Raw genomic sequence first — 24928 nt, forward strand, 5'->3', positions numbered from 1 at the left:
AGGAAGGAAAACATATTGAGCTTTCATTTTTTTAATGACATTTCTATTCAATTTCAATGTCCTCAACGCAGACTAGTAAGGGATCATCCATAGCTATCACATTGCATACTCTATAAACACGACTACATGCACACAATCAAAATTTTGAGTCTATAGGGCATGCCAAGGTGTACTACACTATTCAACTAACTAGCCGTGAGATTCGCTCTGTAATCTTGGTCAGCCTGTGCGGCATAAGGCAATGTGTTGCTCAAAGATGACACCAAAGCCCCTTTTGGGTAAAGACTCCAAGGCTTATGCAAAAGCCCCTTTCGGGTAGAGATCTCAAGGATGACGGAGAAACCTCACCCCCTGCCTCAAGGCACCCAGTCCCCACTTTTGGGTTGCTCAAGGATGTCACAAAAGCCTCACACCCTGTCCCCAAGGCAGAAAAAGGTCACCATTGACTCAAAAACTTTTGGATCGTAATCCTCTGTGAAGACACAGTTTCCAGCAGGTCCCTTCAGTAAAGCTAGCCGTGGATGCCTGTCGGTTGGCAACTGCCAGAGCATAACCAAGTGAGCAACAACAATAGATGGGGTAATGAATCCCTGAACCAGCCAATCACAAAACAGCACTCACAGCCATGTTTTTCTTGAGAGTCTCCTTCGAGATATGTGCAGGTGGAGCTGTTGGCAAGTGTGCCCTTTCCATGGCAACCACAGCATCTATCAGCACCGAATCATCTATCCACTCCAACCTGTGCGAGAGATCTGCTGTCATGACCTGAAGCAAGAGAAGGGGAAAATGTCATGGCAAAGAAGCATGTTACAGAAAATCGAAAGGAAAGGAAACTTGATCTAAACAGGGTATGCTCACAAGTGCATATTGAAAAAAGTACGCAACTAAGCTATATTCAAGTTGAGAGCTTACAATCCCAACAGCCACTGCTTCTCCATGAAGCCATTCTCCTTGCTCCAAGCTTTTTTCTATACCCTGCAAAAAAATACAACCATTGGAAGAAATCAAGGGTCAATTAAGTCAACTACAAGGCAACATAACCACCTCCCCAGGTATCCCCCCTTTCTATTCAAACTCCTCGCCAATTTTCTTTACACCTGAACCACCCATCAATCCTGAATAGGTATCCACCCTGCCATTCCAGCCTGCACCTATGTGTGGCTGACAGCAACAGCACATGTACAATTACACAATCCACCAGATAGCATGTCAAAGCATATGAACGCATGATCCCAACACACGCAAAGCTTATGTACAGAGATGATAGAGCCAATAAGGCTTACACGTCCAAATAGTTGCCCAAGGGTTAGAATATCTCTGAATCCTTCTTCCTTTTTGTCAATCGATAGAACCTCAGCCTTGATTTCACAGGACCTCTTGATTGCATAGGCTAATATAGTCGGATCCCTGTTAAAAAGAAAAAAATAAACCATTAATTCCAATAAAACTACTGGAATGGGCTCACTATTTCTGGCCCCAGCACCTCATCGTGTAAGACCCCAAGGCTGTTGTCCATGAATAGGGACACCTCATGAGGATCCATTCATCAGGATGCATTTGAAAGCTTGCAAAAGTCTAAACTGCGTAAGGGTGTATCATCCACATACTAGTCACTAATGGATGGGTGCTTGACAGAATAAAAGACACATTTGGGCAAGCCCGCACCATGATCATAGTCAACACGTCCTCTTCTCTTGTCAATGCCAGGGCAAGGGTCACACTTGGGTCAATACCTAGATTTTGTCTTGCATGATGCGACTTAGGGCCATATGCCATTGGTTGTTGATAGGTAGGATAATGACAAAACAAGTCCTGGATCCTGGGGCTGTCAACAGTGTGGCCACTGCCTCAAATACTATGCTGCACTGAGATGGGCTACATAGGCTAAATATTAATGACCAAAGAGGCTACATAGGCTAAATACTACGCTGCACTGAGATGGGCTACATAGGCTAAATATTAATGACAAAACAAGTCCTGGATCCTGGGGCTGTCAACAGTGTGGCCACTGCCTCAAATACTATGCTGCACTGAGATGGGCTACATAGGCTAAATATTAATGACCAAACAAGTCCTGGATCCTGGGGCTGTCAACAGTGTGGCCACTGCCTCAAATACTATGCTGCACTGAGATGGGCTACATAGGCTAAATATTAATGACCAAAGACATGTTCTTTCGTATTTCCAAACACCTGTTGCCTCAGACAGCTGCTAGGTCAAACTAGTTTCACTACAGGCACAACTGCAGCTCCCATCATGGATGTGACCAATGCTTCCTGTAGCAGAGCTGTCACCATGGTAAAATATCAGCCTGGGCAGGTCCTCACTACAAAGACAGCAGCAAGGAAACTCAAAAATGCAATCTGCTATGGAATGGGCTAGATTTCTAGAATCTGCCTTACTGTTATCCCTACTGCCTGGGCATCCTTGAAATAGGCTCATGTGAGCACAAGCATGCATCTGTACTGACGTACGCTTGATGCAAATAAATCTAAAGGTACATAATCCGGATGCATGTGACACCTCCCTAGCTTCAATAGCTCATTTTGTTAGCATACCCACTTGTTTCTTGCTTCAAACTTTGATACAGACACTGCATTCAAAACAGAAACAAAGGAGATCACTGTCCATTTTCATACCTTGCCAGCATTTGTTCCATGTTTTCTTTCAGCCATTGCAAGAAAGCCCCATCTCTAACCAAAGCAAACTTAATTACTTCAGCAATCCCCGAGATGAGCTCTTTGCCCGGTAAAGTCTTTAATGTTTCAGTGTCTACAATCACACATTCTGGTTCATAGTATGAGCAGATGGTTTGCTTGTCAAGAAGATGGTATATTCCAGTCTCATCAGCCACTGCCACATCAACCTGCACAACCAATCCAATTAGCTCACAGGATATGTACAAAGGCTCTTCAACATTGGAGTAGATTCCACCACACCTGGGCCATCAGTGTTGTTGGAATCTGTATGTAGTTCACTCCTCCCTCGTATACAGCGGCAGCAAAGCCACATAAATCATTTATAACACCTCCCCCAAGGCCCACAAAAGTCGCTGTCCTATCCATTCTTGCCTCTGTAGCCTTATCAATTACTTTGAAGACATTGTTCTGCACACCCATCAGCTAATAAATCACATGCCAAAAGAAAAAAGTAGTATAATAGCACAGAAAGATCTAGCTTATCAAGCATTTACCTTGTTTTTTTGCTCTTCTCCTTCCGGTAGACATATACCCTCCACTTTGATATCATTACCTATATTCACAATAGCTGCAACAACTCTGTCCAAATATAATGGTGACACTCTTGGGTTCGTGATGATCAAAACACTTTTCCCTTTGATGTGCCTGCACCCAAAAGATCAACTTTGACATCTTGAATGCTGCTTTATTCCTCACAATTACATATCTGGTCAAAAACATGTGTTTGGCACCAGTGATAAACAACCTGCATTTCCTAGAGGCACGAAACAACCCCCAACAGCTTTCAGCAAATTTTGATACCCGAACCTCTCAATCTCCAATGAGAGTCTACTCACAATGCTTTAAATCACCAACTTCATCACGCATAGCATTGACTACTTGCTACATAAGAGAGCCGGGTGAAGAGCCTCCCAGCGTGGAAGAGGATGGCCACAAACTTGTCCTCCAAAGATGAAGCAAGTTTGCGGATAGGGGCACCAAAGAAGATCCATGTGACACACCTACGAGTATGCAGGGCACAGCTGGACATCAAATAGCAGCCGACAAGCAGAGCCAGACAACACAAAGGACACGTGACAATGATGACATGGCAATCGGGTACACATGGCCGACAGCAGTATTACTCACCGACTAGGAGCATTGGTGCATATATATATGTGGGTAACCAAATCGTCGTATTCATCTACTTTCCTCAGTGTTGGACTTCACACAGCGTTTCTCTGTAGGCGAAGTGCTAGCCAAGAGTGTACAATAGGTCATAGGGCTGTGATTTGACATCTTCATTCTCAGCCACATCTTGTACTTGAATTCCTAGGGCTGTGATTTGACATCTTCCTTCTCAGCCACATCTTTTCAAGCCGACGCCCAACTTGGGTAGGGCAATTCCTTTCCAGAAATCTGCCGGGTATAGAGAGTTTTTAGTGGGTGTGCCTGAGGGCAACTCCCACAATACCAGAGCTCTTCCGAGAGTACTTGGTCACTGTCGTGCCCAGTTCAAGGGTCTTCCGGGGTAATGCCGTAAGGAAGTAGCGAAACTGTCTATGAGATTGGAGACGATAAAGCTAACGACAAAAGCGTTTCTGTTGGAGTCTTAGAACGAGCTTGCTCACTTCTGACCCCGGCCCGAAAAACAAAACAAAAAACTTGTACTTGAATTTCAGTTGTATTACTTCTTTCTTGTATATAATATAGAGCAGTAGTTTAGGATTCTTGTGTGTGTTGTATGCATGATTCCGCCGCATTCTTCTTTCCATCTCTGGAAAACCCTAGCACATAGGCGCGAGTGTTCTACAGTTGATATCAAAGCTTAGGGAACCTGCAAATTTCTTTTCTTTTCTGGCACCCGTGTGCGTTGACGGCTTGGATAGGGTAGAGCACCTAGATTCCAAGAGTGCACAAGTTCGGGTTTGGGGAAAGTGAATAATTGGGTTCTCTTCATTGCACCTGGGTTATTTGGGGTATATTGTGCTTCTATGCCCCACCAAACCCTTAAACCCTTACCTCATCACGCAGGGCTGAAATCCCTCACCCGGTCCTTGATCACTTGCATTTGTCATGGATTCACAACTCAATGATTTGCTTCTCATCATGAAGGCATCCATGGACGCGCAGGTAGCTAAAATGGAGGCTACATCTGCCCACCTCGACAATGGAGTCGGCACCTCTATTCTGGATATGCAGTCTACAAGGGCCCATGCTTCAAAGTAAGTGTTGGACGATTCCGAGGACAAAGTGGCAAAACTTTCTGGAGGAGGATTTTTCACTCCTATGGATGCAGGCAAGAATGTACTAGATGAGCTTCGCTCCCACTCCGGCAGTCATCATTCTACCTTGCACGTAGTCGGCAAGAGAGACGCTGTCACAACCCTGTGTTTTTCTCTGGACAGTATGCAGGTGTGCACGGGGACATGGTGGACAATGTGAATGGCATCAGATTGGAGCTAAAAAGGAAACCCATGTGTGGACAACCCCAAGTGTGAAGGGGGCGAAGAGATTTTAACTCAAAAGGTTTTAAAAACCTTTAAAAACATTATAATGTCTTTTATGAAAGAAAACGTGGCCCATATGCTATTATTGGGGCCACGTGTGTGCTTTTCTGAAGAAGAGGGGCTGGCAGGCAGAAAGGGGGCGCCTATCTCTTGATGAAGGTGTGCTTTCCGCTTAGGAGGACTGCTCTTACACGCCGGTTTTCCTCCTTTGAACAGAGGCGGCGGCTGGACAGAGGAGCACATGTGGGATGGTTCTCCTTTGCAAGGACAGCAGGCTTTCCAGGCTTTTGACAGGTTGCAGAAGGGAAGGTGTTAGGTGGCTGTTGGACTGGCTGCAGGCGGACTGAACAGCCGCTGCAGGTACAGGTGTCAGCATGCCATGCTCTCTCTCTCTCTCTCTCTCTTGGCAAACGGGCGGCTGCAGGCAGCGCTGGACAGAGCAGTGCATGCTTTTCTCCACGCACAAGGGGAACTGTAGGCGGCTGCTGGACAGAACAGTACGCACTTTTCTCCACACGCCTTTGGAAGGCTGGTCGGGGAGTTTACAGGCGGCTGGCTGCAGAATAACGGTGGGGAGTAGGGAGCGTTGTGTCCAGCTGGACAGCAGCAGGCAAGGGCTGGACTGTAGGCGCAGGACTTTTCTTTCTCTCTCTCTCCCCCACCCATCGAAGGCGGCCAGGACTGCAGGCCATTTCAGGAGGGGAGGTGCTGGGCTGAACACAGGCAAGCTGAGCAGGTCTCTCTCTGCTGTGATACGAGTTCTCTTTTGAGAGACAGTTTGGGAGTCTGTGTTGTGATGCAAAAGCACTGGATGTGTCAGGGTGTGATGCTGTTCATAGGGTGAGAGGCTATGGATGGTTGTGGCAGCCCTGATCATGGGAGAAAGCTTCTGTATGCAGGACTCAATGTGTGAGAGTCTTTTGATGTGAACAATGGCTGGACTTGTTTGTGGATGCCGAGTGGATATGAAGCCATGATGCAGGGTATGTGCAGGCTTCAAGAGTTCTACTGTGACGGCTGAGTTCCCAGCCTTATTGTAATCAAAGCTCTTATAATTAATTAAAGAAATACTGCAAGGGGCGCCACTGCATTTTGGGGCCAATCGGTGTCCATGTACTGTTTGCAGGAGCACTCTAGCTCCCCCTGTTTGTTTTCCTTTTCTAGGTCCTCAATGGTGTTGAAGTGTTTTATGTGCGCGTGTTTGTTTCACCGCCCGTCAAATTTTTGAAGGCCGGTTCCAGACGCCATTCACGTCATCGACAGTCTCCTTCGCAGAGTCCCTCAACACTGGATTCTCCGACACTTCCCACTCATCTTCACCAGCTCGCCGTCCGGGGACTATCGGTTTGCCGAGATCCTCCTCCATGCCTTGTGAGGAACAAGCTCAATTAATGAAACTTTTGAAGCCTCCCAAGTTCAATGGGAAGATGAATGGAGAGGTCGTCACCAATTGGACTGCGAGATGGCTGCCACGTTGGCACCATTGGGTGGTTCATATATTTTTCATGTACTCGGGTGCTATACGACACATTGACTCATCATCAGTGCTACATCTGTACATCAATAGAACCTTTTTAGGGATTTATTTGTCGCATTGTCACGTGCGCGGAAGCTCTATGTCTTCTTTAAGCCCTTAACACTTTTCATAGGAAACTATTGATGCAAAACGCAAAGAAGAGATGGAGAGAGAGAGAGCTGTATTTTCAGTATATTCATATAGTACAAAAAGGTACATGTCTTGGCAGCCCTAGGCATGCCCAAAAGGTAGCTACAAAACCTGTTCTATGACCTATCCCAACAGGGGACTAGATACCTAGAGTAAAACATGCAAAAGCCTTTTACAGGCCCCCATGAGAGTCCCCAGCCTGGCCAACCTGCCGTCAGCCAACAAAAAAAGACAAATAAATCTCTTTTGCTGCCGACCTGCTATCAACCAGTAGTCGGATACTCACGTACCTTGCCCATACCCTCAATCTACTGTTTATCTGCTGCCTTTCAGAGATTAGCCTTGGGATTAGCATGTCCATGTGCATAGGTCACCTCTGAAGCCTGAGGCGTCAATATGTGTCACTTAACCCACTTGGAGAACACATCATTTAGGCCATCATAGAGTTATAGAAGCAAAGGCTTTAGGCTTAGCCTTAGGGCCAGCCTTAGGTGGGCTCCCCTTAAGAGCCACAAAATGCCATCCCTGGGCCTTAGGCCTAATCGGCCAGCATGGCCATCATAGGAGAGGCCAATCGGCCAGCAGAAGAAGTCCTTGGGTGGTTGCCAAAGCATGTTTATGAATTAATTGATTGCGATTAGTACCTAATCAAAGACTTAAACCCATGCACAAAGTACTTTTTTCTTCATGTTCAATACACAATAGAGAGAGATGACCTAATCTACCATGTATTACTAACATGAAATATGTACAATGCTAAATAGAGATACTCGTTGGTAGCATTGCTCTAAGATCTCAATGACTCAATGATCATCAATGAATCAATATGACTTAAGGCCTAGACTCCTATTTATGTTGGTGAGTTGACTACCAACTCTACCAACCCTAATAATAATGTCCAACTAAGTGTGTTCACACAATAACCCAATAACTCTGTCCACATTGGGCTGCTAATTGGACGCCTGAACAATATTACAAAGATCTAGCACAATAGCCCTTATAAACATATAAATCCAGCCACATACTCGACCTTTGAGTAGAAGCATGTCCACGTCACACTCGAGAGCGCGTGCACATGGCATCCCCTCCAGCTTAACTTGGAGCATAGGTGCAAATGATGCTCCACCGCTCCAACCCAGTATGGAACCTCTCACGAACTCGCTCTCTACTCCACACATTGGTCCAAACTCCAATAACATGGCTACTCTCCAATGATGTCTCTACAACTACGAGCACTGGAACTAGCCCCTCCTCCAAACCTTGAGCCAAGTCGTTTCCTTATTTGAGAAAAACGCGTCCTCACAAGATGCTTTCCCTTGCTTTTACGGTTCCGATGAACCTTCTTGGAATTCCTTCAAATAAAAAATCAATAACACTATATAATATAAGTATTTTAAAAAATACCAAAACGGGCAGGTTGTCCTCCATCTGTCTGGATCACCTCCAAGTCTGATAGTGTCCTCCGCTCCTTGGGCTCATACTCCAAAATCTACTCCTTACTTGGGAAGTCTATCACCGGTACCACTTCCTCTCTTGAAATCTTTCCGGCATCCTTAGACACTCCCTCCCGTTGAGGTTGAGCTTCATCTATGGATGCACTTACCAATGTATGTGTTGTCTTTCTTGCTTGGATCTATTGTCAGAAACTTACCAACTTGTTCTCCAACACCTGAATAATCTCCTCATTCTCCTCTATCCTATATGGTGCCATTATGCTCTTATAGAGATCGAGGTTGGTGGACCATGCTCTCTCAACCTCAACGGGAGGGAGTGTCTAAGGATGCCGGAAAGATTTCAAGAGAGGAAGTGGTACCGGTGATAGACTTCCCAAGTAAGGAGTAGATTTTGGAGTATGAGCCCAAGGAGCGGAGGACACTATCAGACTTGGAGGTGATCCAGACGGATGGAGGACAACCTGCCCGTTTTGGTATTTTTTAAAATACTTATACTATATAGTGTTATTGATTTTTTATTTGAAGGAATTCCAAGAAGGTTCATCGGAACCGTAAAAGCAAGGGAAAGCATCTTGTGAGGACGCGTTTTTTCAAATAAGGAAACGACTTGGCTCAATGTTTGGAGGAGGGGCTAGTTCCAGTGCTCGTAGTTCCCGAGGAGGTAGTAGCAGAGACATCATTGGAGAGTAGCCATGCTATTGGAGTTTGGACCAATGTGTGGAGCAGAGAGCGAGTTCGTGTGAGAGGTTTCATACTGGGTTGGAGCGGTGGAGCATCATTTGCACCTATGCTCCAAGTTAAGCTGGAGGGGATGCCATGTGCACGAGCTCTCGAGTGTGACGTGGACATGCTTCCACTCAAAGGTCGAGTATGTGGCCGGATTTATATGTTTATAAGGGCTATTGTGCTAGATCTTTGTAATATTGTTCAAGCGTCCAATTAGCAGCCCAATGTGGACAGAGTTATTGGGTTATTGTGTGAACACACTTAGTCGGACATTATTATTAGTCAGGTCACGTGCACACCAGTCAGGTGTACAATGACATGGCATCATCATATGGCATCATTAGCATCATAGATATTATCAGGCATTTAATCAGCATTTTACAAGCATTTTTAGGCATTTTATGAGGCAGCCGACTGGTTATATTGGTATTTTATGGAGACATGAACTGGCCGACTGCAGCCATCTGGCCGACCAGCAGTCTCTCACCCATATATATATGGAGGACCCTCATCCATTCAGTCATCAGGGGCTCAGGAGTGAAGCGCATCCTCCATCTGGATCAGCAGCGTTTTAGCATATCAGCATCAGCCCTCATCATCAGTAGCAGATAAGGTAACGCATCATCATTTCAGCAGCATCATCAGTTAACGCATCATCCCCAGCAGTTGTAGTCAGCAAACGCAGCAGCATACTGTCCAGATTCAGCCATTCAGGTCTGCGTTTCATCATTCATCAGTATTCAGCCTCTGTTCCCAAAGCTCCCTTCAGCGTTTCCTTCCAGGAGACAAGGGAAAGAGTGGACAGCAGTTCAGCCCGCATTTACAGCATATAGGCAGCATATTCAGCATTACAGATCCATTTGGATCATCATTGTAACATCTTTCATTCATCTAATATAGCTGCATTGCATTGACACATATCTGTTTGTCTCTTAAACATCGTTAAGTGCAGTTAAGTGTAGACTAAGGTTGTGATTACTACGGTCTCATCCCCCACATGTCACAAGTCAACTCACCAACATAAATAGGAGTCTAGGCCTTAAGTCATATTGATTTGATGATCATTGAGTCATTGAGATCTTAGAGCAATGCTACCAACGAGTATCTCTATTTAGCCATATTTCATGTGCTCTCTCTCTCTCTCTCTCTCTCTCTCTCTCGCCAGCCCCCGCCCCCCCCCCTCCTCGCTACCCCTCTGCCTGTTACACCCCCCCCCCCTTTTTGCTGCACCTCCTACCCCCGCCTGCACACCTGACACCACCTATCATTCTCCTGCCCCCGCCAATCTTTTCTCTACATGGCTTGACCCCCCTCCTGCTGCTGCTACTGTTTCGCGCTGCGCGCAGGTGTCATGGATTAAATTCCAGTCCATTGGCTGTGGGAAGTACTGCAAAAAGTCATGGCCAAGACCGGAGTTAAAGAGGAGCTCGTGAAGGTGGAGGACAAGCTCAGCACAATTATCAAAGAAAACAAGAAGATGGTCGACTCTTCCGTTACCGCAATCATAAACCGCCTCTCCAAACTCGAGAAGGGATTTGACAAAATCCAAGAGCTCGAAGAGAGAACATCCAGGCAAGAGGCTGAGATTTCAGCCCTAAAGGAGGAACTAGTGGAGGCCAAATTGCATGCTAAAAGTCAAGCGGCTGAAATCTCAGCCCTCAAAAAGGAGTTGGAAGCCACTTCACAAGGCAAGCTTGAGGATGGAAAATTTCAGCCCTCCTTGATTGAAGAGCTAAATACCATCAAGGAACAAATGAGGATCATTCAAGAGGAGGAGGAGCAACATAAAAAGAAGACATCTTCATGGATGGAGGTTATCACAGAGACACAAACGAAGATGGACGAGGCGGAGAAATGGATCGAGGTCACCAAGAAAGGGAAAGGTAAAGAATCGCCACCCATCCCCACTCCCACCATCATCAACATGACCCTTGAAGAGGAGCAAAGGAGGAAGACCCGGGCCTTACATGTACGAGTGTCCGGTCTAAAAGACCGTGATGATGCGGAAGGGGAAACCAAGGAGCTCTTCTCTATGATGGGCATTGAAGCCACGCACACAAAGGCATGGAGAGTGGGAAAGAAGAGAGAAGGTAGTGGCGAATCTTCTAAGGAGAGAGCACTTATCATTCGTTTCCCCTCCATGGAAGCGAAGGACTTCTTGAAGAGATGTCCTACACTCAAGAAGACGGGAATATTTCTTGGAGATGACCTCACACTCTCGCAGCTTGCCCACATGAAAGAAGTTATGCCCGAGATAAGGGCACCCCGAGAGAGGGAAAGTGGCCTTCTATAGAGATGGTAGAGTGGTGATTATGGAGAGACGCTCTTCATGACGGCGCGAGACCTATGGGACTACACTCATAGTTGCTACTTGGAATTGTAATGGATCTCTACGCCTTGATGTAGGGGCTTTTGAGGATAGTTTCAATGGGAGGGATATCATCTTCTACTCTGAGACGCATCAGGCTCCTGGACAGTCCATGCCACATGTTAGTGGATACCGATGGGAGAACTTGTAGACAGGAGACTCGTTCAGAGCATAGAGGACAGGGCTCAGGAGGAGTGGCAGTATTGTTTAGAGAGGAGCTGCAGCCACTGATACATATAGTCCGCAAAGATGAGCAGGCTAGGTACATGTGGGTTAGACTGAGGGCAGAGACGGGCAGATATCTCTACATTGCTATATGCTATTTTGTTCCTAGTACATCAGTGTATGCATCACCTAGAGGGCAGTCTCCCTTTTCTATTTTGGATGATGACATTTGGGAGTTCTCCAAGGATGGTGACATTGCTTGATGTTAGGGATATGGGCCTATCTAGACTCTCACAGGATGAGGAACACACTGAGTATGGGTGGTATTTGATAGACATGGGGACTGCACATGGATTGGCCATCCTGAATGGCCTACAGAGATTCCCGGCAGCGGGCGGTTTCACTTGCTTTCCACATCGGCATGGTGCTAGTACAGTGGACTATGTTATGGCTCAGCCCAGTCTCATTCCCTCTTTTCAGGATTTTATGGTAGGCACTAGGCCGGTTGGAGTGGCAGTGGATCATGCTATCTTGTCCTTCACTCTCACATTTCAGTTCAGCACAGCTCCATTGGGACAGGTCTCCACACACACTCGTTATACCTTTACGAGGGAGACTGACACCGTGTACACGGATGAGATGTACAGACGCTTATGTTCCGAGGAGCCGGAACGGCCATTAGATGAGCTCACTCAGATATTGATAGAGACGCTTCATGCTGCAGCATCAGAGGCATATCCCCATAGTCAGCCTACACGGAGACGATCTGGGAACATGCCCCAGAACAGCTGGTATGATGAGGAGTGCAAAGAGATGAGGATCAGATTACAGAGAGAGGTGCTCATGGGTGTTACCACTCACAGACAGTCACGGATTACCTTCCGGCGCCTAGTGCGATGGAAGAAGAGGGCTTATCTTGCTCAGTTAGAGAGGGATTTGTATCAGTTATTTATGAGTCAGGACTCAGGCAAGGCATGGGGACTATTCCATGAGCATTCACCATCACCAGCCATTACCTCCACAGAGATTTGGGATGAGTATGCAACATCCCTGTACACAGCACCAGGACAGCCACCCCTGCCAGACCCATCGAAGCCATGCCCAGAGACATGTGCTTTCTTTACTGCTGAGATGGTAAGGAAAGCTATTGACAGGATGAGGACTGGGAGAGCATATGATCATGATGGTTTGGTAGCAGAGCACTTTATTCATGCCAGAGATATGCTTGCAGAGCTTATTGCTATGATGTTTAACCGAGCCATGTGTGAGGGTTTTCCTGAGACTTGGAATATGTCCAAGATTGTGCCTATCTTCAAGTCAGGAGCGTCCTGGGAATTATCGTACCATCATGATTGGTCACACATTGGCTAGATTATATGCATCTATTCTTGAGCAGGAGTTGAGTAGATGGGCAGAGAGAGAGGGCATACGTGCATCAGGGCAGGCAAGATTCACGAGAGGTTTCTCCACTCTTGACCATATCTTGACACTCAGAGCTATTATTGAGGAGGGCAGATCATATGGCAGGAGGATTTATTGTTGCTTTGTGGATTTCCGCAAAGCTTTTGACACAGTACCAAGAGCCAGACTGATGCACAAACTACAGGAGATGGGAGTGCCCACAGAGCTGATTTGGGGAATCATGGCTTTATACAGGACAGTTGTGGGGCAGGTACATACTACTCAGGGTATATCTGAGATGGTTCACTCCACTATTGGGGTGAAACATGGCTGCCCCCTTTCTCCCACCTTATTTGGGATGTATGTGGATGAGGTTTCGGACTATGTAGAGCGGGAGGGTGACAGAGGAGCACAGCTAGCAGGGACATGGATTCCGCCGTTATTGTATGCTGATGATATTGTGTTGATCTCAGATTCTCCAAAGGGGATGCAGCGTCATTTGGATGCATTGCACACGTTTGCACAGGACAATGGATTGTCTGTTAACCTTGGTAAAACCAAGGTGATGGTGTTTAACACCACAGCACAGTGGGTTAGGAGGTCAGCACCCACCTTTACATATGGTGAGGATACAGTGGAGTATACAGATGCATATACTTACCTTGGTGTGGTTTTTAGTGGCCCACTATTTTCCTTGAGGAGAGCAGCGGAGACCAGATTGACCAGAGCTTATGGAGCATTGGGGAGACTAGAGAGGATGTGTTCGCAGGTTCAGTTTCAGGAACCTCGAACAAAGCTATGGCTCTTTGACACTTTGGTCACTTCAGCCATGCTGTATGGAGTGGAGATATGGGGACCCTCAGTGGATCACCACAGCCGAGCTGGTAGCACTGATGGATGGAGATGTATGGAGAGGCCCTTGGTTTCTATGATTTCCCAAATGATTAGGGCCAAGGCCTCCGTACCACATGATATTATCCGTGCACAGATGGCTGCCCCCCCCCATATGCTTCCTTGCATCCTGTACTGGCCGACTGCCCATATAAGGCTTCTACAGGCTACCGACTGGCTCTGTCTGCTGTCCAGGGCTATGAATAGCCCTTGGAAAGCCTGATGACATCATGGGCTAGCCCTTTGGCTGGCAATGCTTATGCTTGATGGGACTGTTGGGTCTCCATGCCCAACTCATGATAGTGCACATGAGGCACTATGTTTTCATGGAGTTATGATGGGGCTTCAGAGGGATACACTATGCTTAGAAAATACCTAGGACTCATGCGGTTTATTTTATGTAGAGCTATGCTCATAGGAGCTATGCTATTGTATTATGTTTTCATTTTCATGTTCCATGTATGGATCAAGAAGGGTGTTTTATCACATGCACACATAAACATCATTTTAGTAGAGTTCAAACTAAAAGGTTATTGGCCCTCTTTTACTATTGTAATAGGCTCATAGATCAACCACAAAAGACACGTCTACATCCACTTGCTTTGAGATATTCTAGGAGGAAAGAGGCGGAGATAATCAAGGAGTTAATGGAGGAGAGTATTATGGAAAAGATTAGTACCTAATCATCATTAGCTCCAAGCTAATGCCTGTATCTCTGCCTATTTAAAGAGCCATCGAATCAATCCAATTAATGGTCTCTATTTTCAATCATCTACAAAATTTATTATGTTTTCTTTTAATGCTAATTATTATTATCAGCCCCCTTACTCAAGATTTGGTATCAGAGCCTCTTCGACTGGAGCAACCTGTGGATTCTTCCATCAAAATTATGAGTTTTTCAACTGGAGCAGACTGCACATTCTCTCATCATAATCTCCTTCTTTGCTCTCATGGCGATGGCAGGACCAGTTGGTGCTTCCGACACCTGAGCTAAGCCACGCGGCCAGCTTTGTTCTTTTCTTGTGGCGCTACCCGACCACTCCTGAGCTGAGCCACGCGGCCAATTTCATTTCTTTATGTGGTGCTACCCGACTACAGCCATGTGGCCAACTTTCCTTTAATTAAGGCTTTGTGTAAAGCCTTTTCATAAGGTTTATAAGCCTTAGTAATAAGGCCTATTAAAAATCAAACATTTTCTTATCTGCTCAGCATGGCCGTGCCTTGGTGAACTCACCTCTCTCAACTCCGCCCAGCTCAACCAGGTCTAAAACAACAAAATTCAAGGTGATTTCCATTGAAGGGCAAGTCTTTTTGAATTACATTGAAGGGTAAGTCTTTGCAATACTCTTTGAATTACTGATGATATGACTAGCCCATGTCAGAATTTAGAAGATTCTAAAGAAGTCATACAAATTTCATCTGACTCAGAAGCTTCTGTAAATCAACCAGCTAAGTCACAGCAAATCAGAATTTGTAAACGAAAGCTTAAGCCTAGGAAAAGAGTGGTTTCCCAAGAAAAACAACTCTGGATTAAAAAATAAAAATCAAGGCTCGATGGAAAACCATGGTATTTTGGCTATGCCAAATATATTGGTTTAGGTGATTTCCTTGCAACAAATATGCATTTGTATGGAATTGGAGTGGATAACTTATCTTTTTTTTTAACTCGGTTTCCTTGTACAAGGCATTAGACACTGCTTAAAGAGAGTCTATCAAGTAAGACCTTGCCATCATGTCTAAAACCTCACAATTAGAGCGATTTAGTGGGGAAAATTTTCATACATCGCAAACTAGGCACAAGTTTATCCTTCAAAAGAAAGATTTGTAGAAAGTAATTATTACATCTGAAAATGATAAACCTACCACAAGGGAAGGAAAAGCACAATGGGAACTCTGAACACTAAGGCACTTGCTATTTTAGCACTTGGGCTTAGTGATCAATATTTAAATCATATTTCAAACATAGAGTCAGCTAAAATAGCATGGGAAACTCTTAATAGACTCTTTGGTGCTAGTGGAAAGAATTCAGAGATAAATCTAAAGTTACAAATCTTTAGGCTCACTATGAAGACTGGAGACTCATTTCCCAATCATCTGTCAAAATACGCAGCAGAGATGATAACCAAATCTAAGACCACAAGAGCAAGTAGAGTGCAGAAAATAGACAGCACAAGAGAAGGAGAGAGATAGGCGTGTAACTCTTCTCTATACACAAGATCCCGAATCTGAAAACTGGATACAAAGATGTGGGGGCCATGGGGCCATTTTATATGGCCCCATACATGCAGTCGGCCTCTGCAAAAACAGCCGACTTGGCCTACATGTCCACGACCAGCCCATACATGCAGTCGGCCAACTGCACATAGTCGGCCAGTATGTAGGAGAGGTCGGGGACTACACAGGGAAGTCGGCCAGCAACCAGATCATCCGACCAGCAGTCGGCCACTATCTGGATCAGCCAGGGTGCAGAAAATTGCCTCCCACACCATGGGAAAAATAGGGAAAAATGGGAAAAAAATACAGGGAGTGAGGAAAAATGAGAAAACACCTATGCAGGGCGGGCACACCCACAACAGAGGCCCTGGTGTCTGATAAAGACAGGAGATGACTTCTAACATCATCTTAATAAGATGAAAAGTCTCCTTGCACAACTAGGAGATATCAAGGCACCTGTCAATGATGAAGATACGATAGCTTTATTACTAAATAGTATACCTAAAGAATATGATAATATTGTAACTACACGTTTGAATGTTCCGGATCTAAAAATTCAAGATGTGGAGTCCTCTCTTATGGGAGGATATAAAAAGAAACAACTACGACCAGAGAAGCTGGTGGATCAAGCATATCTCACTCAAAAGAAGAATGTCAAATCTCCTCAATGCACTCATTGTGGTAGGATTGGTCATCTCACGAAGAATTGTTATCACAAGGATAAACTAAAGCTCCAATGCACAACATGTGGAAAGCTACGACATCTTGCAAAAAAATGCTACAACAAAGGAGAATCAAACATTGCTAGCACCTCTACACATGAAGCCAACATTGCACTATGCAACCATGTAAACACTTCTTATGATGATGAAGAGGCATCATGGGCTTTCTAAAGCCATGTTATGCTCTCCATTGCCCACGTGTAAAATCACACCTAACCACCTATGATGTAGGTTATGTGATATGACTATGCCCACATTGTCTCTCACTTGGCCATGTAGCCCTCAAAGGGGAGATTGATGGGAGTGTTGGGTCTCCATGCCCAACTCATGATAGTGCACATGAGGCACTATGTTTTCATGGAGTTATGACAGGGCTTTGGAGAGATACACTGTAACATGCAGCGGAAGTATTCGTAATTGAGGATCCTATCACACAAATGCTCACACCGTCTTTTGTATCCTGAGTTTTGTGAGTTTAGCAATCCACTTTAAGACTTCAAACTTTAAGAGATTTGAGAGAGAGAGAGAGAGAGAGAGAGAGAGAGAGAGAGATGGAAACTATACACCGTATGGGGTCCCGAATTACCCACTAAAGGGGCCCCTATCTCGTTACCGGAATAGTATTTGCTTTATTATCTTTGAAGAGACTGACGGTGGACTGACAATAAGCCAAACGCAAGATCTCTGAAGACCAAGAGTCAGGCTAAACTGTGCACGGCTGTAGAAGCACCAATGATGTCCAATCTCGAGCCTATGCACTCTTCCCAATTGAATGAGGGAAGGCTACAAATCTGTGGCTGAGATAGGGGCTGTTTGGGACTGTTCTAGGCTATGTATGAATGCTGTAAATGAATATGAATGCTGAGTTTTACCTTCACCAAGTGGCTGTAGCAAAACGATGAAGATATGAATGCTAAAAACTGTATGTATGCTGAAAACGCAAAGGGGACTGAAGGCTGAATGATGTAGATGCTGCGTTTTACTGCATAGAGGCTAAATTGCTCAAGCGTTGATGCTCCTAGATGCTGATGAGGAAAACGCTCAGGTATGAGGTGCTGAATTCTGCAATCGCTTTATGCTCCTTGTGCTGAAGGCTCTAGGCGATGAGGTCTTCAAGGCTGAATCTCTTATGAATGAATAAATGGATGATATGCTGGGCTATTTATATGAACATGGGGTGCTGATCGGCTGGCTACAAGGCTGGCTGAATGCACTTGTTCAATAAAAATATATAAACGATGTAAAAAATGTCAGAATATGCAGCAGAGATGAAGACAAGATCTGAAAACACCTAGAGCAAGTGCACATCAGAAAAACGCAGAAATGAAGAGAGAGAGAGAGAGAGAGAGAGAGAGAAGCGTATAACTATGCTATATACACAAGAAAATCCCGGAATACAAGATGAAAAGTGTGGGGGGGGCAAGGGGCCATTTTATATGGCCCCAAGTAGCCAGTCGGCCGCCTGCTGAAAAACAGCTGACAGATCTCACAGATTGCCCATGACATGCTCCCTCCAGTCGGCCAGCATACAGAGGAGAGCCTGGGGGCAGCAGAGCAGTCATACAGCCCTCCACACCACGGGAAAAATATGGAGAGTGGGGAAAAATGAGAAAACACCTAAATCGGACGGGCACAACAGAGACCCTGGTGTAAACATACAGACAGCCTGACAGGAGATGACTGCTAACACCCCCTCTCAGCTCCTGGATGTGGAACCAACCCCAGTGAGCTGGAGTGCCGCCGGAGCATAGCCTGAGGTAGAGACATCGTGAAGAGGTCAGCCGCATTGTCCTCCGTCGAACAATAAAGAAGCAAGATGTCATCAGCCAAGATCTTCTCACGAACAAAGTGATATTGTATCTCTATGTGCTTGGTCCGGTCTTGGAAGACCGGGTTCCAAACAATAGCTGTACAGCTCTGGTTATCGCACTGGATGACTGTGGGCTCCTTCTGTGGAAACCCAATCTTGCCAAGCAACCTCCGCAGCCACACAACCTCGCAAGCAGCACTACAAGCAGCCCGGTACTCTGCCTCTGTCAATGACAAGGCAATAGTTGGCTGCCTCTTACTGCTCCATGAAACCGCTCCTAAGCCGAGGGAAAAATTGTAGCCTGATGTGGATCTCCTCGTGTCTGGATCTCCTCCCTAATCCGAGTCACTCCAACCTTGGAGTCGGACTCCATCCATCAATCCCCCTCTTGTGTAAAGGAGTCCAAGATCCTTCGCATGCTGCAGAAAACACAAGATCTGCAATCCTGCCTCCCAAAGAGTCCTCTGCAAACATGAGCTCAACAGCCTCATCAGGAAGCTCCCGTCCAATCTGGTATGCATCAACCAAGACAATGAACCATTTTGCTTCCGATGCAAGGAGGCATCATACTGCTCACAAGAATCAACAACTATTACGGTGGGATGCCAAGTCTTGGAAACCTGCTGAAGACCACTCAAGGCCTTTGAAAACTAGTAAACCACCCCCTTTTGAATCCGGAACCACAAAGCCTGGAGAATGTGCAACATCCACCTCCTCCTGCAAGTAATCAACTGCCACCTGCCAAGTCTTGGAAACCTGCTGAAGACCACTCAAGGCCTTTGAAAACTAGTAAACCACCCCCTTTTGAATCCGGAACCACAAAGCCTGGAGAATGTGCAACATCCACCTCCTCCTGCAAGTAATCAACTGCCACCTGCCTGGCCTTCCGATAGGTCCCCGTGGAAAGAGCATCCTCAACTACAGGAGTTTCTCTGCCCCGAATGCTACGAGACATCGGAGCATAGGTTACCTGTAAAGTTTCCTCTGACTGACGAACACAAGAACTACCAACTTATGTACTGGAAATTTCATACCAACTGCTGCCATCACCTGGCAAGCCATCCACCATCTGGTCCGAGAAAGCCTGCACCTGCAGCGTATCCACACTTAAGTGGCCATTACGAGACTACCACTCTTCACAAAACTGAGGACCTGGGAGCGAGAGTGCTGAAAGTTTGTAAACTCCATTCTCCACTCCGCCTTCCCAAACTACCTGGCATGTTGCTTTGTCCCGGAGAGCAACAAAATGCTCATCAAACTCCACCCGTATGCCAGCCTTGCAAACCTAATGCACTGACAACAGATGAAAACCAAGTGATGGAACATACAACACTTGGGAGGAATGCTTCCCCCCTCTTCCATCGGGAACTATCTCCAACCTGCCCTCACTATGAACTGGGATAGTGGATGTATCCCCAATAAGGATGTGTCCAGAATACCTGCAAAGATCCTGTAAAGCCATGGGGAAAGGAGCCATGTGCTTGGAAGTACCATTGTCTAGAATCCACTCCCGAGTATCCATAGCGGAGAGTCCTCCAACCTCCTCCCTACACAAAGAAGATGAAACACTGGTGTCCATAACCTCCAGGTGCACAAAAGCTGGAGTCTTCACGGTTGTTGCTCAGGATTCTGCACCCTTCTCGGTGCTCCGCTTAGGACACTTCCTCCAATAGTGGCCTTTCTTGCCACAATCATTACACGTCCTCTCGGCCTTCAGTTTCTCTCGGTCTGAGTCGGGCTTCTTCTCAGAAGACTTCTCTGATGAAGCCTTCCCTTTACCCTTCTTGTTGTTATTACGGCCTTTCGATCGTTGGCTAGTTAAGGCCTCAGAACCTCCATCCTGTGGAGGGTTCGTGAATCTTTCCTCCTGGTCCAAGACCATGGGCACAAGCTCCTCCCAGGTGATGGTGCTGAGCCTGCCACTGGTAATCAACGAAGAGTAAAAGACTGAATACTAAGAGGGCAGATGTGACAGCAACGTTATGGCCGTGTCCTCTGATGATATCTCTTTCCCAGCCTGGAGAACTTCCTGCTGAAGAGCCTGCAGCTTGTTAATGTGCTCCCGCATCGTCGACGACTTTGAAGGATTCATCACCCGCATCTGAACTTCCAAGGAGATTCTCTTCATGGGAGCCAAATGCTGCCAAATACCTCTGGCCAGCGTCATATGCTTGTTGATATGGTTGATTACATGTGGTGTGCAATTGAGAAAGATGAAAGAACGGACTCTGGCATTGACACGATCCCATAACTGTGCCTGTGCCTCTCGTTCCTTCCAAATAGGGGGTAACTCCCCTTCCTCTAACTCCGGCCGTGAAACCCCAACAACAATGAAATCAGCAAGGTCATAAGACTCCAAAACAGATTCCATCATTACCTTCCATATGCCGTAGTTGTTCCCGTCCAACTGATGGTCCACCGGGAACGTGGGGAGTGTCGGGATCTTCACGTGCTTCTCAGCCATCTCAAGTAAATCTGCCATTGCGGGGGTGTAACTGAAAAGGGAGGGTGGGTGGGAAAAAATGAAGAACTAAACCTGCAAGTGGCTGTCCAACAACAGGGCCCGCCTTTCGCTTGCTTCTCCTCTTCCCATACGTCCCAAAACAATCCTCCAATTAGCACTACTAACAACCCCCCTCTTGCTCACATAGTTCCCAAGATCTTCCAAGAGCCTAGAGCTCTGATACCATGTCAAAATATGCACCAGAGATGAAGACAAGATCTGAAAACACCTTGAGCAAGTGCACAGCAGAAAAACGCAGAAATGAAGAGAGAGAGAGAGAGAGAGAGAGAGAGAGAGAGAGAGAGGTGTATAGCTCTGCTATATACACAAGAAAATCCCAGAATACAAGATGAAAAGTGTGGGGGGGCAAGGGGCCATTTTGTATGGCCCCAGGTAGCCAGTCGGCCTGCTAAAAAACAACCGACAGCTCTCACAGATTGCCCATGACCTGCTTCCTCCAGTCGGCTAGCAGTAGCACTGGTCAGTCGGCCAGCATACATAGGAGAGCCTGGGGGCAGCAGAGCAGTCTTACAGCCCTCCACACCAAGGGAAAAAATAGGAAAAAATATGGAGAGTGGGGAGAAAATGAGAAAACACCTAAATCGGGTGGACACACCCACAACAGAGGCCCTGGTGTAAATATACAAACAAGAGATGAGTGCTAACAAAAAATGCCCAATAAATGCTGTAATATATAAAAATAATACTGGATAAATTCTGATGGCTACTAGATGATATCTGAAGGCTTCTGCAATGGTCTAGATGGCCTACATGCATATGGAATGAATGCTATGCATAAATGAACACATGTCCTGATGCAAACTCTAAGGCTTCTACTGACTCTACATGCATGAATGCATCTCTTCAAGTGGGTTAAGGGACTTGAACTGACTGACTCGTAGCTCGTGCCTGACTTATCCTAGACTGAGGATTACAATGGGGTCACGGCGTACAACAAATATCACCCTAAAAGGTGCTAATACTGTACAATTTTGCATTGATGATGATGAGCCAGCTTGTCACCATGCACTACAGTGCAGAGTGCATGTGACATTCCCTCCTGCTTAGCTTGGCGGCAGGTTCATGGCTTCCAAGTAGTCCGCCAACAACTGGGGATACTCTTGAAAGAACTCCTCATCGAGCCAAACGGCTTCGTGGGTACCTCAATCATGGAACCTCGTATAGAACTGACGTATCCGTCAATCGGAACCATGCTTCCACGTCTGGTTGTTGTTCATCTGAAACATCAAAAACTTTTGGTCCAACATATGGTTTTAGCCAAGAAACATGGAAAACATCATGCATCGTCCAACTATTAGGCAACTTTAATTTCATGGAGACATCACTTAACTTTTTAACTATTGGGAAAGGTCCAAAACTACGAAATGAAAGCTTGGGACAACGTTTACCCACTTGTTTCAATCTTTGTTTCATGATGCACAAGTCCCCTTCCTTGAAGTGGACATCTCCTCTAGACTTATTTGCCTATATGCTATAAGCTTCCTGTGCTTTGGTCAAGCGGTCCTTGACTGACTCAATGATTTCGAAAAAATCCTTCCATGGTTTTATTAGCTTCCAGAGATAGAGACACCAATCTCGTCAAAAGAGAAGAGAAACAACGACCAAAGACTACTTCATATGGAGTCCGTCCGACACTGGATAAATGAGTATCGTTCAAGATGGCTTGGACCAATGGAAGATAATGTTCCCATTTAGACTGCTGGTCATGACAATATGAATTGAGAACATCAAAGGCCAACTGGTTATAAATTTCTATCTTGCCGTCTGTTTGTGGATGGAATGCACTGCCAATCACTCCACTGGGCACTTGGCATGGTTTGAAGCCACTTAAGTGCTTGGTGGTCTGTTTTTACTGTGAAGACCTGTCCATAAAGAAAAGGCTTCCAATGTTTGAGCGATGTGATCACACCCAAAAGCTCTTTGTCATAAACCGAATAATTCTTTTCGGCAATATGAGCAAGTCGGTGACAAAGACCTACGAGAGAACGGATCTCTTGGGCGGTCTCAGGGATGTCCCAATCTAAGATTTCCTAAACCTTTGAGAGGTCCAATCGAATACCATTGATATAGCCCAAGTATTGAACTTCCTTAACGCCGAAGATAAGACTTTTTGGCGTTTATGTAGAGCCCATTATCTCGCAAAAGTTGCAAGACTTTCTCCATATCTTTCTCATGTTGCTCCACATTAGCTGAGAATACAATTATGTCATCAAGAAAGATGAAGACACACTTACCAATAAGGACTGCGAAAATCCTGGACATCATTTTATTAAAGGTTGCTGGTGCATTTGTAAGCCCAAAAGGTATGACTACAAACTCATAGTGACCACGCTCTGTCCGGAAAGCTGTTTTTTGGAATGTCAACTTCGAAAATGCAGACCTGATGGTACCACTCTTGAGGTCGATCTTAGTGAAAAATTTTGCACCGTCTAAACGCTCCCAAATGTACTCAATCCTTGGCATAGGAAACTTATTCTTAATGGTGAGTTTATTCAATGCCCTGTAGTCTACACCAAGGCGTGTAGACTTGTCCTTCTTTTGGACAAATAGGATGGGTGCAGCAAATGGTGAGGAAGAAGGCCGAACGAATCCAGCTCCGAGGAGCTCAGATAACTGTCTTTCTAGCTCGCCTTCTAAGGTCTTGGAAAGACGATATGGAAACCAGCAAGGAGGTTCTGATCCAAGGACCAAATCAATATGATGGTCCTCAGGACGAGATGGAGGGAGATTGGGCGGAAGGTCTCAACCCTCCCCTCATGTGTGCTAATTACCTTTCTCTTATTTGGGTTAACTTCATCAGATTAGTCACGGTACCGTTGCAACCACCTACCATATCAATAGCAATAGCACTGCTTAAGGTTTGCCAATCATTGATTACTACTCATCTATCGGAACATGTTGAAAGTTGGAACCAAGCCATCCACCACTTATCAAGTTTCTCATCACAAAGAGCCAACTCCAAGACAATGTATGGGCCACTTCTTATCACCAAGTCTTGCTACAGATAGCTCTCAAAGGTTGAAAATACCAATCCATGGCTTCCAAGAAAAACTCACACCACTTGAGACCTCTAGTCGACTATTTAGCTAACCCTAACACAAATCCCACATAGTTAAGACCCCTATTCCTAACTCGTGCTAGATTACCTAAACCTTGTAAATATAAATTTTTATTCTCTCTCTCTCTCTCTCTCTCTCTCTCTCTCTCTCTAACACACACGCACGCACCCACCCACCCCATATGTAAAGATTACATCACTTGGTTGATTAAATTTAGAAAAATATTGAAGCAGCAAGGTTCAGCGAAACACCAGTGGTTAATGGAAAAAGAAAATTTATATTTAAAAAAGCGCATACGATTACCTCTTGAAAACTTCAGTATGATCGAGAAGCCCGGAGCCTATGTAGATAGGGTAGCCTCGGGCGCCTACGCCTATGCTGAGCTCTTCTGTGGTGATGATTGCAGTGTCTCCCTCCAAAACAGCAGAGCTTGCAGCAATGGTGATGGGAGGAGTGGGAAGAGCTCTGGACGCTGAGGAACCCAGGGGTATGTGTGCCAAGTTAGGGTTGCAGAATGAGCTCTGAAGGCAGACCTTGCTTTTGGGCTTTGCACTCAGCGCTCTCCTGCAAGAAGAAGATGAGGGAGGACCATATGCCCTGCTTGCTTCCAAGCTGAAACTCGATGCTGGTGATGCAGCCGCCATGTTGCCCACGTTACGTTCTCGACAGGCTACCGAGCCACACCAGCTTCAAACCTTAGCGAACTGCCTTTCAAAGCCTTTACTAGATAGATGAGGGTA

The 24928-nt window shown here is 45.8% G+C and overlaps 1 protein-coding gene across 1 annotated transcript; it reads right to left on the minus strand.

Annotated features, from left to right (window-relative positions):
• LOC147610775 (3-dehydroquinate synthase, chloroplastic-like) lies at positions 1-24928 on the minus strand. Its single transcript, XM_086785254.1, has 8 exons — positions 24492-24928; positions 3194-3344; positions 2940-3107; positions 2640-2866; positions 1284-1407; positions 913-975; positions 622-765; positions 1-539 (listed from the first exon to the last, which is right to left on the minus strand). Exons 1-8 carry the CDS (start codon positions 24830-24832, stop codon positions 408-410), a joined length of 1350 nt encoding a protein of 449 aa, XP_086641380.1. The 5' UTR covers positions 24833-24928; the 3' UTR covers positions 1-407.

Source organism: Cibotium barometz, chromosome 48 (genome assembly GCF_041138505.1).
Source record: "Cibotium barometz isolate CiBa-2024 chromosome 48, ASM4113850v1, whole genome shotgun sequence".
Lineage (NCBI taxonomy): Eukaryota > Viridiplantae > Streptophyta > Polypodiopsida > Cyatheales > Cibotiaceae > Cibotium > Cibotium barometz.

Excerpts from the sequence above, each read along its gene's own strand:
- LOC147610775 (XM_086785254.1), bottom strand. The coding sequence starts at position 24,832 with ATGGCGGCTGCATCACCAGCATCGAGTTTCAGCTTGGAAGCAAGCAGG. Across the intron at positions 766-912 it reads AAGCAGTGGCTGTTGGGATT|GTCATGACAGCAGATCTCTC; the intron begins GTAAGCTCTCAA and ends CTCTTGCTTCAG. Across the intron at positions 540-621 it reads CTCTCAAGAAAAACATGGCT|TTGCCAACCGACAGGCATCC; the intron begins GTGAGTGCTGTT and ends ATGCTCTGGCAG.